The 17,302-nt window shown below is 40.2% G+C and overlaps 1 protein-coding gene across 1 annotated transcript in view; it reads right to left on the minus strand.

Moving 5' to 3' along the window:
- The window catches only part of LOC121178232 (neural cell adhesion molecule 2-like), a 224,610-nt gene that overhangs the window by 43,257 nt on the left and 164,051 nt on the right, over positions 1-17,302 (minus strand). The window contains exons 5-7 of the mRNA XM_041032794.1: positions 16,410-16,547; positions 8,020-8,137; positions 2,513-2,682 (exon numbers count right to left, since the gene is read on the minus strand). Of these exons, the coding sequence (XP_040888728.1) occupies positions 2,513-2,682; positions 8,020-8,137; positions 16,410-16,547 (426 nt within the window). The remainder of the gene's footprint in view (positions 1-2,512; positions 2,683-8,019; positions 8,138-16,409; positions 16,548-17,302) is intronic.

Here is a 17,302-nt window from a genome sequence, read left to right on the forward strand (position 1 = left end):
GCATAGATTCCCTCCAGTCGTCCCTGATGCCTCCTATAACTCAACAAAGTTTAGAGGGTTTAACAGAAAAATCCACAGCTCAGACGTTCCTCTATTATATATATTTTCAGTCTGTAATTTTCTGTTTCTTCCAGGAGCTGTGATGTAATTTACTTTATTTGCCTGTCTTGTCTTGTTCTGCTTCCATTTTCCATAAAGAACACTGAACACTGTGCTATTTCTAGTCAACAAAAAGAAAAACGCAAAGAGAACAATGCCATGGTGTCTTCAGCCCTATTTTCAAATTATGAAAACCCATTAAAGAGGATTCTGTATTTCACAGACTACTGACAACAGAACTAAAAGGTGCAAACTGTGGATGGCTGCTGAGGACAGTGAGGCTTCTGTCTGCAGAGAGATGTGTATCTCTCCCGTATCACTGCCAAATGTTGCTGCTAAAAAGGAGAGCTTAGAAAGAAACACCCCGCTCTTTTTCCAAAACCTGACATTTACTTTTGATGCTTCTGATAGATGAAAAAGTCTCTGCTATCAAACCTGAATCAAATACTGAGTGTAGATTCATTAGTGGGTATAATGGTAATTTTATCCATGTTACACTAACCAAGAAATACTATACATGTAAAAGACTGCAGACCTATGCAGGGCAAGGGTGTTATGGGTAACTGTAGGTCGCAGACGTCAGAATGCTTCCTCCTCAAGAGACCACACATGTCAACATAAAATTTCATGGCAATCTGTCCAATAGCCGATGAAATATTTCAGGCTGAACTGATCAATGAAGCGTCCCTCGAGCCACGCTGCTAGCATGTCTAAAAACTGACCAAGAAATGCTATGCAGCCATTTCTCAACAGTGTAAATGGTTGTTTTTTTTTCGTTTAAGGAACCGAATGACCCAGAGCCTAAAAGGCAAGACAACTTGACATAATCCCTGAAGACTGATAGTAGCTGGAAGGACTAACCCTTCTGGCATTTACAGCTCAAGGGCTGCTATGGCGATTTGACAGAGCAGCCAGACGGCACAGTGCAGTGATCCTGGACCCCCAGATGTGAAAGTGTTGAAGTGTATGAATGTGAAACGGGAATGAAACAGGCTTCAAGCAATTAATTGCCACAATAACCTGTTTGTGACAACACATGGTCATGGGTCTACATTTTGAAACCCATCTGTGAAAGTGAATATCCAGCATCTGTTGCAGCTACGCAGCTCATTCCCTATCCTCTGATGGAAAATGAAAACTCTTCTCTTCAAAGAATAAATTCTCCCTCTTCCTTTGTCACATCTTTCATCTCATTTTGTGCTGAAGATCCGAATGCCTCAGCTCATTTTGTCACCTATAATCACGTAATCATACACGTTTGAGAAAATTTGTGCATCTATTGTCGAAGCTTGCTTGTGAAGTATGTGATCATAGAATTTAACAGTATATTAGTGTTATAATCATTGGATATGATGATAAGTTAAACGCCTACAGCGCAAAATGTAAATGTCACATCTAAGATATTTTAATAGTACTCAGGAAATGAGAGTAATTTAGTTGGCCCTTCTGAAATGTGAGCTAAACTATAACTGTCAAGGAAGGAGGTCAACGCAGACATTTTCTGTTTTCGGGAATATAGAAAAACAAACAAGCTGGTGGAAACATGACTGACATTAAGTATGAAGCACTGAGTCTCACAGCGTGTTGCAACACCTAAACATGAATGAAGAACACATACACACCTGCTCACACACCTTGTCTCACTTAAATGGCCTGTCCTCGTCCCGCCTCTGCTGTCAAGGGTAATAAAACTAACTTACAACTGCGTTTTCCCGTCGCACGGTGAAAAGGAGGACTCCTCCCTCCCCCTTAACTTCTTCATTTAAATGAGTATTCTGAAGAACAAGCGCTTCTCACATCTTGAAAGGATGTTGATGACTAGAGCACAAATCTCCATACATTTTCATGAGCGGAAAAAGCACTATTGGAGTGATCTGTGAGGAAATAGCCAGCAGGTTTATGAAAACATAAATTGAAATTTTTTTATGAGGACTCCAGTAATTGAAACATGAAGCAATAAATGAAATACTTCCTTTCAGGAGAAATATATTATATTGATGCAGCTGTTATTGTGTTGGGCTAAGGACCATATTTGGTCATTTGTGTTTTTGAAAAACAGTTTTTTATGACATGTAATTTGTGGCCATGCTATTATACTTAAAATCTTTGGAGGACAACAGACTTTTTCCATAATAAGAAACATTTTGTGTTATTTTTGGTTGGCCAGATTAAACGTTGCTTTTAATTAACAGTGACCACAACTGTCTATAACGCTAACCACTCTAACTCATAGCCAACAACCACATGTTAGGGGCTATAGCTGACGAGGAGATTTCACGTATTTCACTCACGGTTAAATGTTTAATGGTTCTCCTTCTACGATCAGAGAAATTATCATTCCAATATCAGATCCAGTATCATTTGGATAATCCGATCCTTCATTTACTCTTAGTCTTACTCTTCCCACACTTACCAAACACTTTGAGGAAGAGCTCTCTTTCCTGAGACCCTGCCTTGTTGGTGGCCTTGCAGGAGTAGGTGCCCCCGTCGCCCTGTCGGATGTTGCGGATGGTTAACATGCTACGCCCACCCTCCAGCCTGTTGAAAATGTACTGCTCCGATGGCTCCAGCTGCTGCCCTTTCCTGCACAAACAGAAAGCAGAAGCACACACCACAGATGAGTGAGGAGAAGAAAATATGGCAGCCAACTCACACCTGACACTGGCCTCCGTAAAATTCCCACCGCAGCACGTGTCTGATGTTACAGATGTACAATCTTAGCACTCTGGATGTCAGCTGATCCCATAAAAGAAAGGCTAACTGCAGACAGTTTGACTTCGGAGCTATTTCTATCTATAGCACATAAACAGGTGAAAAACATGACAGCACTTTTTATAGAAACCCTTTCAAGCCTGATGAAGTATTGTTTTGGATAGATATATCATACTACAATTGAAATAACCATAGTTCAGTGAATCATTTGTAGTGTGCCATCATAATTCTTCACATGCTATGACTTCTCAAACTCTGCCAAGCAGAAAACATCTTCATATTCTCAGTCAGTGCTTGAGTCTCGTTGGAGCTCACTTGTGTTGTTGTGTGTATTCTGTTATGGACTGCAGCAGTCACAAAATGACTCCAGTGTGGTGTCGAATACACTTCTGACTTAATGTCTTTTTCTTATTGGACTCTGAAGGGAAATTTGTCAGGAAAAAGCAGCTGCTAAATTGATCTATGTCTATATTTAAGCTTCATAGCAGCAGCATAATGGTGTGAAGCAGGTTTGCTGCCTCCCCCGTTTGTTTATTTGGAGCTGCTTAACCAGCCGTGTAATCTGTAAGGTGAAAGGGATCATTTAGTTTTTGGGGAAATGTGACTTTTTTCCCATGCTTACACAGATATAGACAAACTCATGAGTGCTTTTAAATGCCATCTGCATGTAGGATAAAGGTAAATGATTAGCTCAATTACCGAATGTCTATAGGATCAAGCAGCAACAACAATGAAAACAGATAGAAATCCATCTTTAAACTCCTCAAAAGATGCACGGGTGGTTAACAAGTGCATTTTCAAAGCCGCTATTGTCACTAAAGAACTGAGATTTCTCATGAAGTTTACCTGCACCCACAGTCATGTAGGACAAATATGAATTTTTACTTTCAATTTTCTAATGAGTGCTAAACATTCAAACCTCCTGACCATTCAAATGAAGCTGCTACTTAATCTCACAGACATCCAAACAAGTTAGAAAATTAAACTCTGTAATGCATTGATCAATGTAACATTAAACTGCACAAAGGTAGATAAAAAGGCCTCCATGAATGAGACTCATCTGTAGTACAACAATGTGTTAAATCATTGAGAAAGCGAACTATCTTTTTAAGATAGGATCAGAAGAATGAGAGAAGAATTCGCAAATTGATCCAGTGGAAACAAAGTTGACGGTCTAGAGGTCAGAGATGCAGGCGTGTGTTGTGGCTGCGAGATAAGTGGTTTGAACTCCTGCATCAGCTGAGAAAATCCAGATAGGGAAAATGAATAAGTAATGTTCTCTTCTCCTTTAATCTGTGTGTCCAGAGCAGGGCATGCATTCTCAACTGAGTTTCCATGGAAGAATAACACTTAAAAATAAAAGAGATTATAGCTTTGGATAAAAGGATATGAAGAAAAATATAATAAATAAATACTTGAGCTGATGGTTATGAGTCACAGCTTTGGAAGCAATATTATCAGTTGTTATTTATTATTAATTCGCCCAAGTACTATTTTAACCCTGAGAAATGAGGAATAAATCTAAAACTACATTTTTTTTTTTACCTTTTCATTTGATGTGGATGATAATGCCCTCAATCTGAAACTGGCACTCTGTTTTTTTGACCTCATAAGCTATTGTAAAAATTAAATTCAAAAGCGATAAAAAGACAGAGCTTAGAATAATGCATACCATCTAAATATATTTAGCCTTCTCTCTATGGTCTCCCACTGCATAGTCTGTGTGAATGAGAAACAAAGCCTACTCAATTTGGGGATTTCAAATGTGGAGATTTCTAGACTCTGGCACAAATGCTGTGATACTGTGTAGCGGGGCCCATGCCCCAGCCTCACTGTACTGTAGGAAGAGCGAGAGGGAGGATAATTGAAAGTCGACGGAAGAAACACCAAAGCCAAGTAATAATAACTCTAGCGAGCCAAAGAGGAAATGAAGAGAGGCTTCATCTTTAGAACGGACAGTGCAGGACGGACTGCAGCACTGAATGTCATTATACCGACTGACTGCTGACAGGTAGTCCATTACCCAAGATGCACAGAGGACGAGGCAAAATCTCACATTGACAGGAAATGCAACTGGGAGGCTGGAGATCGCTGGGAGAGGTGACATCAAAAGAAAAACTAAATTGGGTTGTGATTGTTGTTTACGCCTGAGCCAATTCTTTTGTTGTGATGTGCGCATTTTAATTCTCCTAGTCTCGCACTGACACGTAGGACTCACTGACCTGGGAAACGAAGGAGAACACACTGTAAGGTTTGACAGTCAGTGGACACTGCAGACGTTCAGACCAGTGTTGATATACAGTGGAGGTGATGTCATCTCTAAAGTGAGAGGCAGTCGTCTGCCCTTGACGAATGCTTTACACTGCATTAAGCCAGGATTTTAAAAAAGTAAGCGGCAAAAACAATTCAATCACGGTGGGATAGGTCAGTTCATGCAAAATTTCCAGAGAATCAAGGAGTCCATAATGGAAGAAGCTATTGAAGCTTATTAGCTGTGCTGCACCATCCAGTTTTATATAATCCTGTTCTATCAGAATAAAAACTGCTCCACTAAAGAGGAACGCAATTCTGCAGAGACAGTTTCCTTATTTGGTCACGATCGCCGAATCTGAGGATCAGTTTTTAGCTCCAGCTCGCAGAACAAGAGACTGATCAGAGTGTCAACACACAACTTTGAATCCTTCAGTACGTCTCCTTCTTTCTAAGTCTGGGATGAGCAGGTTTCTCACGTCAATTACCTTTTGTAAGTACCACACATAACATAACTCAATTTCCTGCTGCAATACAAAATAGATATATTGAGTGAAATAATCATGTAAGAACAAAGCTGTCACATGGATAGTCTCAATATGAAGGTAAAAATGAATCAATACACCTGCTCTTACCCATTACTACTGTGAAATTTGCTGTGTTGTATTATGCATGCTGTTAAATCATTAAAATCACATTTTGCTCTGCTTCTGAAAAGACAAGCCAGCACACCCTGGAGTAAATATAATTTCTGTTTGGGTGGAAAATGGAGAGCAAGATGAATGAGACTTACAAAGTTGAGGTTGTTTCCAGCTGTGCAGGGTCTTTAAATTTTGTTTGTACTTCGCAAAGTGACACATGTGCCTCACTTTTTCTGCCATGACCGACTTCTCTTTCAAACTACTACAAAGACGCTTCAGTTCTCATTACGTCTGTATTACTCTTGGAGACACTGTCACATTAAATACAGGAGTGGTGCACCTCACCACTCTAAATGCATATTTCTCAGTTTACTATAAAGTAGTTTTACAATGTTCCTGTCACCAGGTCAAATGCTTGAACATGTGACCTCTCAGTTGATGGTGATGAGCATCTTATCTTGTTTACCTTCTGATGCACATAATCTGACTCATTCAACATCGCTGTTTGTACGCTCTTTACCTTGCGTGCTCTAAAAAAAAACAAAAAAAACAGTGTGGCACTGACATTGCTTACGGAAAATCTAAACTGCATGTTTGTAGTATTGCAAATAGACTAGTAATTATTGAGCAAGAAAAGCTCAAGAGAAATTAATGAACTTCAGAAACAATTTGGAGTTAGAGTGAATATTTAACTGAATTTGACACCAATACAAACAACAAATTTTAGTAATTAAGGTGCCTCCTGCCATTTTTTTTCAGTCTTTTACTTCTGTCAAAGATCCTGTTGTGAATGTGTTTGTGCGCAAATGTGCATTAATGTCACCATGTCAGCAGGCAAAGCGCAATTTTCTGCATATTTATCTATTAAATTTACTCCAGCAGTTCTGACTGTGCCTCTGTTTTATGCCTGCTGATCACAAGCTGTGCACTTGAACCTTGTGGAAACTGCACAATGCAAATTCTGGAAAACTACAAAAAAAAAAAACTAAAAGAAAAAACAAAGCAGCTGCAGTACAATTAAACCCTTCTACTCTTCAATAAAAACCACGAAACATGAAAGTTAAAGACCGGATATAACAACCTCAAATTGCTAAGCATGAAAGCTAAGTGTAGGTGTTTAAGACTTCACACTTAAACGTTGCTATGGGTTATTATATGCAATTCAGAGCTATATGTAAGTGTTCTTTTACCAGCCACGACTTTATTCTTTCCTTCCTCTGTTAAAGAGGAAATTTTGAGAAATTTTAAGTTAGAAAAAGAAAAACAGACTTCTGAGCTCTTCTACAAAATGAAGTTAAGAATAGTGATATTTGAAGGACAATGCTGCCACACTTTGCCAAACATTTTATGCTTCAGTGCCTACACTACGTCCATTTTTCAAATCATACTTAGAATGTGTTTTCCTATAGTTCCTTCCAGGCAGCCATTGATTTCCATTCATTTCAGTACAGCATGAAAAACAACTTACAGAAACACCTGAGGTGTGAAATACATCACTGTAGAAACTATGTCTGATGTCTATTGTCAACCATGCATCATGTCAAAGTTACATCATTGTTGCATGGAAACACATTGCAAGTGCAACCTCATTTGATCTGATTATCAATAAATTAAAGGTACAATGGAAAAAAGTTAACATGCTGTCGACTGGAATGGATTAGTTCAAGAAAGTTTCAAATCCATGCAAGTGCAGCTACAGTGTGCTTTACGAACAGTCAGCAGTAATGTATGGTGTAACTGATTTATACTAAATGAACTTTGGAATATGAAAGTATGAACACAGGAATGCCAGTAAAGTGCTATCAATACATGCCCAGGTGCAAATAGCCTGTCACGATTGGCTACTGAGTGGGTACAAGCGTGCAAGCTAATTACTCGATGCTGAGCTGTAGAGCGGATAGTGGGGTGTCAAATGCTCTCCAGGTGCAAATTTTCACACTGTTGCTATGTGGCATGTGATATTATTGTCTGGTTGCTGAGGGCAATGTGCGAGGGCGGACTATAAATTCGTCTGCTAGAACTGTGAAAGCATATCTGCTTGATCTGTGACCAAAAAATTACAATTGTACATATATAGGCATTTTTTTTAAAAGGAAACATTAACACATATATGCACAATGGAGATAAAAACATTTGTAATGGTTATGGGTGGTGATGGGGATGGGAAAGCTTCCCTTGAAGAGTGGAGCCTGTTACAGCAGCAGATTAATACTAACACTTCTTATCCTTCATCTTTGACAAACCACAAGTTTTCAAAGCCTGATGTGTTTTTTTTTTCTGTCCAATATCTCTCTCTAGTAGGAGAAGGTACTCTCACCTGTGCCATGTGACCACAGGGTCAGGAGAACCAGAGGTGATGCAAGTAAAGGTGACTGACTCCTGGTAGTCAGCTGTGGCATTGAAGGACTGCTGGGACACTGACAACACTGGAGGGACTGCAGACACAAAAAGAAAGCAGAAAATAACACAGTGAGACAGATGAGCTGTCATTAGACTCTGAGAGTTAAGATTGGTAAAAGCTACAATCTTATATTAGTATATTCTGAAAGAAATGTCTGTCTTTATTAAACCATATGGTGGAGGTTAGCATTTTCATATGGAATAAAGTGGCCTGTAAGCACTCGCTGAAAATGCTACTGTTAGTAATCCAATGGGGATTTCAAGTAACATTTTGACCCAGCTTTGGTAAAAACACAAAGGAGCAGAACACAGTGATGTGAAACCATAATACTATTGTCTGATTCAGAAATGCCCGGCTAAATCCACATAAACAATGGCAAGACAGAAAATGTGTTTCAACATCAAACACAACTATCCCGTCTATGAAAACCAGCACTTTGCTTCTGTGAATATACTATTCAAACCCTGTCAAGTGCTTGAGCTCCAGCCATTGTTCATATTGTCTTGGCCAATTTCTGCAGTGTCAAAATTAGAAGCGCTTCACAGCTGTGATTTTAAGGTTAGTGGTTTGAAAGACTTGCACTTACAAATTGGGAGAGCTTGGGCTCTCTAAGGTATGTCATGAATCCAAATTCCTGGGCACAAACAAGCATGCAGGAAACAAATATAACTTAAGTGTTTATTTTTATACTATTAAAACATGTGCAACTTTATTTTCACAGGCAAACAACAGCTTACTTTTTAGAATACTGAATTTTTGGTGCTTAAATGTGGTGGTAAGTTGGTAAAAAAAAAAAGAACATACAGCGCACATATGAGTGCAGTGTGTCCTGCTAATCTTCTACAAACAGCAGTGCTGATGAGCAGCAGAGGTATTGATGACTTTATCAACAGTAAATGCTGAGAGCTGTCAGGAACACGTAGTCTGTCCCTGCCATCCAATCAGCTGACAACTGTCATCTTGTCATTCGGTAAAAGGAGAGCAGAGAGAGCACAGGCTCAGTCTTTTCTCTGTTTGCCTTTGCAGTGACAAGGGAATGACAGCTTTATGGCACAAGCATGTTTATCAGGCGTCTCAGTCCATTTCTCAAGCCTGTATTTATGCTGTACTTCTACTCCCACTCTAACTGCTCTGTTGTGGCCTTGTCCATTCTCACAGCGAGATTAAGCATGTTTGGAGCAGCTTATTGGAGCTCTGGAGCATTTGCTCCCTCAGTTTGCTTCCACTGGGAAGATGAGAACGACGACACTCAAAAACAGGTGAGAATCATATAAATGTGCCACCTGAACACTTCTGTCTGAACATCTGAGCCAGCAGTGACTCATGTTTAAACAGTTCAACAAAAAGACAAAGTATACACAGTTTGGTCCAACAATCACACTGAGCTACATTTAAAATAACATAGAGAAAATCCTCTAGAAAGGCAAATGTAATTTTACATCACGATATTAATATAGATTGTGAAAGAATACATTTTTAGCTGCATGACGAATCAACTGGGATGTTGTGAGTGGATAAAATAATCACACATGGATGTCTCTTATTATTTTTCTTACCAGTCCTGGTTTGATTGTAATGAGGCAACACAAACTAAACGCCAAAACATAACAAATGTCCTACATAAAATTCTGGCAGCAACTTTATTTTTTATATCCGTTTCATTTGCAATTCCGCTACTTAATCTCTTTAAGATGAAGATCAACAAAATATTAACATAACATCAAGTCAACCCACATAAAGAACAATGAGCGAAAAAATGAAGAGAAATGAATCATTTCTGAAGACATCTTAAATTTTGTGTCTGAAAAGCTGCAAATGAAAACCTACTTGACAGATGTTTGCACTGACAAGCACTTAATTAGTGTTACTATAACTGGCAGCTGTGCAGCACTACTGCTTCAGCACCATTTGTTTTCCTCTGATTAAAACAAAGGGTTGAAAGGCGTTAAAGGTCACTTTGTGGGAAGAGGAAGGCGAATTGTTTTATATTCCAAAACTGTAAACAGGCCTCATTTTTGTGGGGGAGTTACTCAGAGTTAATGAATTGAATTTGTAAGTGATATCACCTGGAGGACACTTTACACAGATCTAAAAACAACTTGGTAAAAGATGAAAATTAATTATGATACATGGCTTAAAACTGAAATGCTGTTTTTGGTGAAAAACAGCTGTGAAGAGTGAATTTTATTAGGGAATTCTATTCAAAACAAAGCATCATCACTGATACCTAATAAACCAAAACACTGCAGTGTACTGTAGCCTTGCTCAAAAGATCAATTGCACTGACAGCACCAGTGTGTATTTCTGTGTATGTGAGTAAAACTTCACGTTACATCTAAATTCCACTGTCTGATCTATCCGCTGTCTCACGGTGCAGATTTATCATTTAGTTATCGTCACGTACTGGAAAAAGTGAATGAATGCTTCTGTTTTTTGTCGTAAAATCAACACAAAACAGGAAACAGGCCTGAATGAGACACACGTCAAGGCGCAGAAAGCTTTTCAGGGATAAAAATGGCCTAAGCAATAATCAAACACTATGAGTCCTTTCCAATAGTCCTGACGCTGTGAATGAGAGGAGCAAGCATCTGCCTGACATGATAACCATTGATTTCTACGCCAATAGATCTCCATTCTCCAGTGTCCCTCTCTTCCTATGCAATATACTCCCACATCAGTGAGCCTTGTTGAAACAGCCCTGTTAATGAGACACACTGCCAAGCAGAAAGACTTCAAAAGAGCAAATCAGCAACAGGGTTTAAGCGTCCAGAAAGAATCTGGCAAGCTTTATGAATTCTTCATGTATTAGTCATATCCCTGAAACTTCATAGGCTTGGTCGAGATAATGTGATGTTTACAGAAGTCCCCACGAGTGTGAGCGTTCACTGCAAACATATTTCAAGATACAACCTCACTTGGATCGATTTAAATGCATCTGTGAGAAGCTAGAGGACTTGTTTTCTGTTTAGTGTTAATGGGCTTCAATGAAGTGAGGATCACCCATGTTTAGAAGTCATGAAATGTTCTTGGTAAATGTCATAACCACAGTGCACCTACTAGAAATTCAGCAAGCGCATGTTTTGAGGCAAGACCTTTTCTGGAGTGCTTTGTTTTGCCTTCTAGATTAGCACACGAGCTGCAATCAAACCAGCCCTGACTTACAATTGGGGATGTAATGCAACAGAGAACACTGTATTTATATTCTCTCTCTGAGCACCCAGCGGTTATGATTGATGTCACTGCAAAATAATTTAAGAAATCTTGAAGGACACAGCCGGCAGTTTCCACTGACAGCTGAAAAGGGGAAAATTGTGGGTCTAATGTGTGAGTGAGTGAACCAACAATTAAGAGGATGTGTCGGGGAGGGATACAGGCGAAATCAGGAAGTAATTTCCATTTTGTATCACCGCGAGTTGCCATAGAAACAAACCGTGACTACTGTTGCTGGTGGGTCATCAAAATGGAGAGAGAGATCTTTGATACTGATACAAAGAGAACATGAGGCTCTATTGAAGGGATCAAATTAGAAAGGTTGGCACATGGAGCCACAAATAGAGAGCGTATGAGTTATAATCTAAGCTTGTTTAATAATCAATTTAAACTGCATTGCGTTAAAGCAGTGGTTCAACATTTTGGGAGGCATGCGGATTTGTTTTCTTGCTGAGAGTTAGATATGAAGACTGATACCACTAAAAAAAAAAGTATAAAAATTACAGGGGCTAAGTTTTGGGACCAGTAACTAACTAGACTCTCTGCTGATTGGCTGGTAACTAGACCAGGCCAAGAGTCCAGCACTCAGCCCTCAGATTACCACATATGTGACCATTAGTGTGAATATCAAGTTGTGGGTTTCTATGAGTTACAGAAATGGCAGAACACCCCCACCTCCAAAACTATTTGATCATCTGACAAGCCATTAGAGATTTCTGGCCACTTCAATAGCTGCTGGCTGTAGCCTTATACTTATCACACTTCTTTAAGAGTGGTATCGATCTTCTCTTCTAAGTCTTGCCAACAAAGTGAGTAAGCATAGTTCCCAAAACACTGAACTATGCCTTTAAGTGAACTTACAAGCCAGTTTGGTAAACTTTCTCTGTTTGCCACTCTGATATTTTAGTCTCTATCTGATACAAATATTTCTCAGGGGACGAAGTCTTCCAAATGTCCAACTGAAATATGTCTAACTTTGTGAGATTCCCGTCAATGTCCAGGGATGAAAAATTACTGCAAGTTGTGACAGGAAGGACAAACATGCCCATGATAAACTGAACTAACCGTTCAACAGAATCTCTTCGTGTTTCAGTGTCACAGAGAGGGGAACTCACATTATTGTGCTACAGCACTTGTAATTTCAAAAGCTTAGTGACAACATGAACAGAGCAAAATTACATTTGTAAATCACCTAATTATTTTAGGTTTCCATTACAGTTACAATAATTGGAAACCACTTGATACATTTCCAATCAGATCCTTGTTTTTCTAGCTTATTTCTCTACAGTGTTTGCATACAGTCGATGAAATGACTCATCTGCGGTAACTTTTGACACTGGTTCCTGAAATGTTCTGCATTCTTCTAGACACTGAGCTGTTGTGGCTTCTGGTTGATCAGCCATTCAGTGGGTGGTCGTCTTCCTCGATACGCCATCACCCTCATCTACGGTCCGCTTTGATGATACACAGAGACTGGGAGCTGCAGTGGGTCAGCGGAACGTCATTCTCTGCATGCTCGTGGGCAAGAAACCACTCTTTTATCAACTGACCCATGAATATTTATGGTTTCGCAGGGAGAAAAAAGTATACAGTAAGCTATTTCAGCCCTGCTTTCAGACAAAATGTTGTTCTGCATGGCTGGTTAAAGCAATGTCTGTTAACACGTTGCTGGAGTAGTCAGAACTGACACTTCCTCTGACACGCCGTGTCAAACAAACAGCATGACATATCTGTGCTACAAGCTCAATATAACTGTGAGGAACCCCCAGCTCACAGAGATGGTGATCAAATTCAATTGTAGTTGAGAAATAAAAATTAACCAAAAAGACACTGGAGCCTTCAATCAGCTCAGCTGGTAGCTGGCTGTGCAGTAACCGATTCAGATTTACAATTTGCACCCCTATGTGTACTTAAAGAGACCTCTCTGACGCAGTTTTAACATCGAGCTGAAAACTTTTCCGCTTATCCTCCTTTCTCCACAGCGTCACTGAAAAAGACACTTCTGCTAATTGTGTCCTTAAAATAAAATTGGCTTAGTGCTCTGAGGTTCACCTAAAGGCTTCTTAAACCCTTTTCAGACACGAAATACTTCGAATTGCTGGCTTCATCTGTCTTTTCAGGTCAGAGCTTTTTGTAACTCAGGTGTGTGTTACGTAAATCTAACTCTTATCTAACTCCCATATTTACTATATATACACTGAGATGGTGGGGCGTCTTTGAACCTTAAGCATTTCTTGAAATGACACGATCAGACAAGCTTAAAGAGGAAAATCGTGATCGTGGTGAAAGGCTCAAAACTAACAGATGTCTGGAACCTGTGATGAGGGGTCACAAATACAAATGCACACTTCTTATTCTAAGGGGTCAGAAGCCAAAATTGTACTGCTGACAAAAGGTGAAACTTGAGGACCCAGTGTGGAAATGATGCTACTGCAGCAGCAAACTAAAAAAAAACAGCTCAGAGAAAAAGCCAGCATGAGACCTTAAAGAGCAGTCCCAGATGATTTGTGTAGAAATGTGTCCAGATTCAGCTCACTACCTGTTGGCTGTGACCACTGCTGTATGGACAAGAATCAATGTCCAGTCTGATTTTGGCACAAAGGAGATCTTCAAGTGCTCCATGTTAGACCTCAGGAGATGAGGTGGAGCCTGGAGATGCTCTGTGGCTGCACCAGTTTAGTCATCATCCTTTCTTCTTTACTCTTCCTCAAGGGGTATTTTTTACATCAGTGTGTTTATCTTACTTCACTGCCATATCCCAGGGCACCACAACAGAGAACAGTTCACTGTCCACAGCTGATTGATAGAACATGCAGCGGACAGTCTGTTGCACTCATTGACATACCTGAGCCTCCAAGCAATCTACACTATCTCAATCTGCTTCTGTTCAGGGCCTCAGTGTTGTTTGACCAGTCCAGGTTGTTGTCGATACAGTATATTCACTGGTAGCCCCTGTGGCTTCCTTCTACTTTGGAAATCACTACTGATAAGATGTCTCTTCTTACTCCATCTTTCCATTGCAACTGCAAACCTCAGAAGGGGAATAATCCGAGTGAATTCTGGAAGCGACAAACCCCCTAAATATAAAGTTTGTGGTGTAGAGAGCAAACAAGATTAAAGTTCTACCCTGTTTCCAGCCCTAGAAAAGTAGTTCAGAAGAGATTTACACCTCTAGCTTGAGGGCAGGAGACAGAAATGTGCACCAGATTCTCATGGGGTTGCTTATGCATAATGACTAAGGCTATAGGCTAGGGCATACATGGATTTCCTGAACATCGGAGGCCTCGCAGGCACCAGTGCACTGAAAACAACTCTGTGGGGAGACTCCTGACACCAAAGGGCCTGCTGCTATACAACAAGCGAATACCTGTATCCAAGATTTATCAGTCCATTCTGTACATCCACCACCTTGTTCTTGCACATATTCCACTTCACATATTGACAAAAATGTGTAGAAAAAAAGAGGCTGCTGTGACAGTCTCTGAGCATTATCACAAGGAGCTGAGCGGATGACTAAACACAGTCTCGCTTTCTACTGACAGAGGCGGACAGCTCCTATTTGCCTGCCCCATGACAGTAGGTGGCATTTAAGAACATGTCCTTTCCATCTCGTTCACTCTCAGACCAGCTCTCTGTACTCTCCTTAAGGACAGACGCGTTACTAAAAGTTGCTCTAGACCATGGGATAACGGCTGACCTCAGAAATATATGCCTCTTTGATAATGTAGGACAATAAACCTGTCTCCTTCAGGCTCAACTTAGGCCTCGTCTAAGTGTGAGCATCTCATGGATGAATGCAATGAATGTCCTTGAGGGAAACTGAAGCTCACGTTAAAGTGTCTCCTTCTGGGTGTGGCCCCCTCAGGAGAGGGTGCTCCACTCAGGACTCTCTGCAAAGCACTCCGCAGACTGTCCCATCTCAGAACCGCATGGCAAGTGTCGTGTTGCCGCAATAATAGGCTGTGCCTCATTGAGCAGACTTATTGGATCTTCCTCTGAAGTTAGGTAAGTGGTGTGCTAAATTGAATGCAATTCATAGTTTTTGGGCAGAGGGCCTCTCTGCTATTACATTAGATGGGAGAGAATTACATAGGCACAGACAATATTGCAGCTGTTCAACCGTTACAAGTCACTCGTGGCCTCAGTGAAATCACATTTCAATCACTTCAGCAGTCTCAGGTGACTCGCTCTAAATGAGGACAAATGAGAAAATTAAAATGACATCCTTCGATTTTTAGGCCGTAGAGCCCAAGCCATCGCTAATTGAAAAATTCAATCACACTGAAGAATAAAGAGAATTGAAAAAAAAAAAATGACGCCAATGATAGCACAAAGAGCGGACATGCTAAAAGTGTGCCAATGACAAACTCATCTGAGTCAGTGGAGCTAAATCTGTCAAAGCTGACAACTCTGCTGTGATACTACAACTGAAGGTCGCAGTCAACCTGAATTCCCAACTCAGATGATCAAAACACTGCTAAACAAGCTCTGAAATGTGCTGACTTCATGTCTTACTGGTCTAGTAATAAGCTCAACAACACTTAATTGATCATCAAGAAACTGACAGCGTACATTGTGAGGCAATTATACTGTGTGTGTCTTCATATTTAGTTGTTGAAAGAAATTTAATGTTAACAAATTATTGCTGTTTAATCAAAGAGACTGTGACCTCCATTTATTTCTCTGTCCTGTTCTTTCAAAGACGCTCCAGTGTCCACTGAGATTTTGTATTTTAATCTTGGACACATGCAGAATTGTAAGCTCCAGGATAAAAAGAATGACAAGTGTTCGGTTTTGAAAACAACAACAACAACAGTAACAATAAAACCTGTGTATGCAAAGGAAACTCGGTCTCTAATGTATGCTAATCTGTTGACAATGTGTGAAGAAGAGCTTGTGTCTGCTTGGAATCTAAATGGACGCTGTAAATGGACGCTGACCTAGCTGTCAGCTGGGTTTGGGGGTTTTGGTTTGTATTCAATACAGTGTATGCTGATAGTGACTTGGAAACCACAATGGTTGCTAAACAGCAACAAAAGTTCCATAACATTAATAATATTAAACTTCACAACATTCTTTAAAAAAATTTAACTCACCGTTGACCACCACAGCGATGTCCACAAAATCGATCTCGCCTCGGGCCTCTACGCTAGCCTCACACCGGTACACGCCCTCGTCAGCCTTGGTCACCTGGTGGATCTGAAGGTTGTTGTTTGGCAGCACCTGGAACTTGTCTTCACAGCACGGGCGAAGAGAAGGACAGGCAGGAAGCCAGAGAAAAGGAGAAAGAGGGAGCAGGAAGAGGAAACGACAAAAGAACGACAGTGTATGATGGAGAGAGAAACGAGATAAGAAAGTTAGGAAAACAGCAGGAGAAAATTGGCATCTCCATTCTTCAGTAGTTAGACTGTCAATCTTCACTTCAGCACATTTACCTGATAAAGTCCACACAGATAAACACTCACGCAATTACAGTTCCAAATAGTCTCCACTCTCTCCCTTTGTGGCCACTGTGAGATTGGCCAGGAGTGATGAGGCCTCTATCTCATTTCTCTCAAGCGAAGATATTTATAACCATGCATCGTAATTAGAGAGAAATGATTAAAGGGAAAAAAAAAAAAAAAAACGTCTTCTCCATGTTTCATCATTACCGTTCAACTGAAGATTTGAATTTCAATTAAAAAACGTGACAGATTCAAGGGGTCACTCTTTCTAATCAGTGTTCAGGCATGCATATTGTGTGGAAGGAGGATGGGGAAGCAGTGTAGAGAGTTGTAAATCAGGGAGGAGGAGAAGAGGAAATAATGAATCCTAGTCTGCTGGTTCTTACTATTGTACCTGCCTCCTATAACTGAATGTAAGTCTGTCCTCTGAGTGCCTTTATATCTGTCCTTTTTTTTCTTTGCAAATGAAAGAGACCAACCTCCTGAAAAGGGTGAGATTACAGAGGAGCGCTTTAGAAATGATATATCTCAGCTTTAGATCAAAC

This window comes from Toxotes jaculatrix, chromosome 24 (genome assembly GCF_017976425.1).
Source record: "Toxotes jaculatrix isolate fToxJac2 chromosome 24, fToxJac2.pri, whole genome shotgun sequence".
Lineage (NCBI taxonomy): Eukaryota > Metazoa > Chordata > Actinopteri > Toxotidae > Toxotes > Toxotes jaculatrix.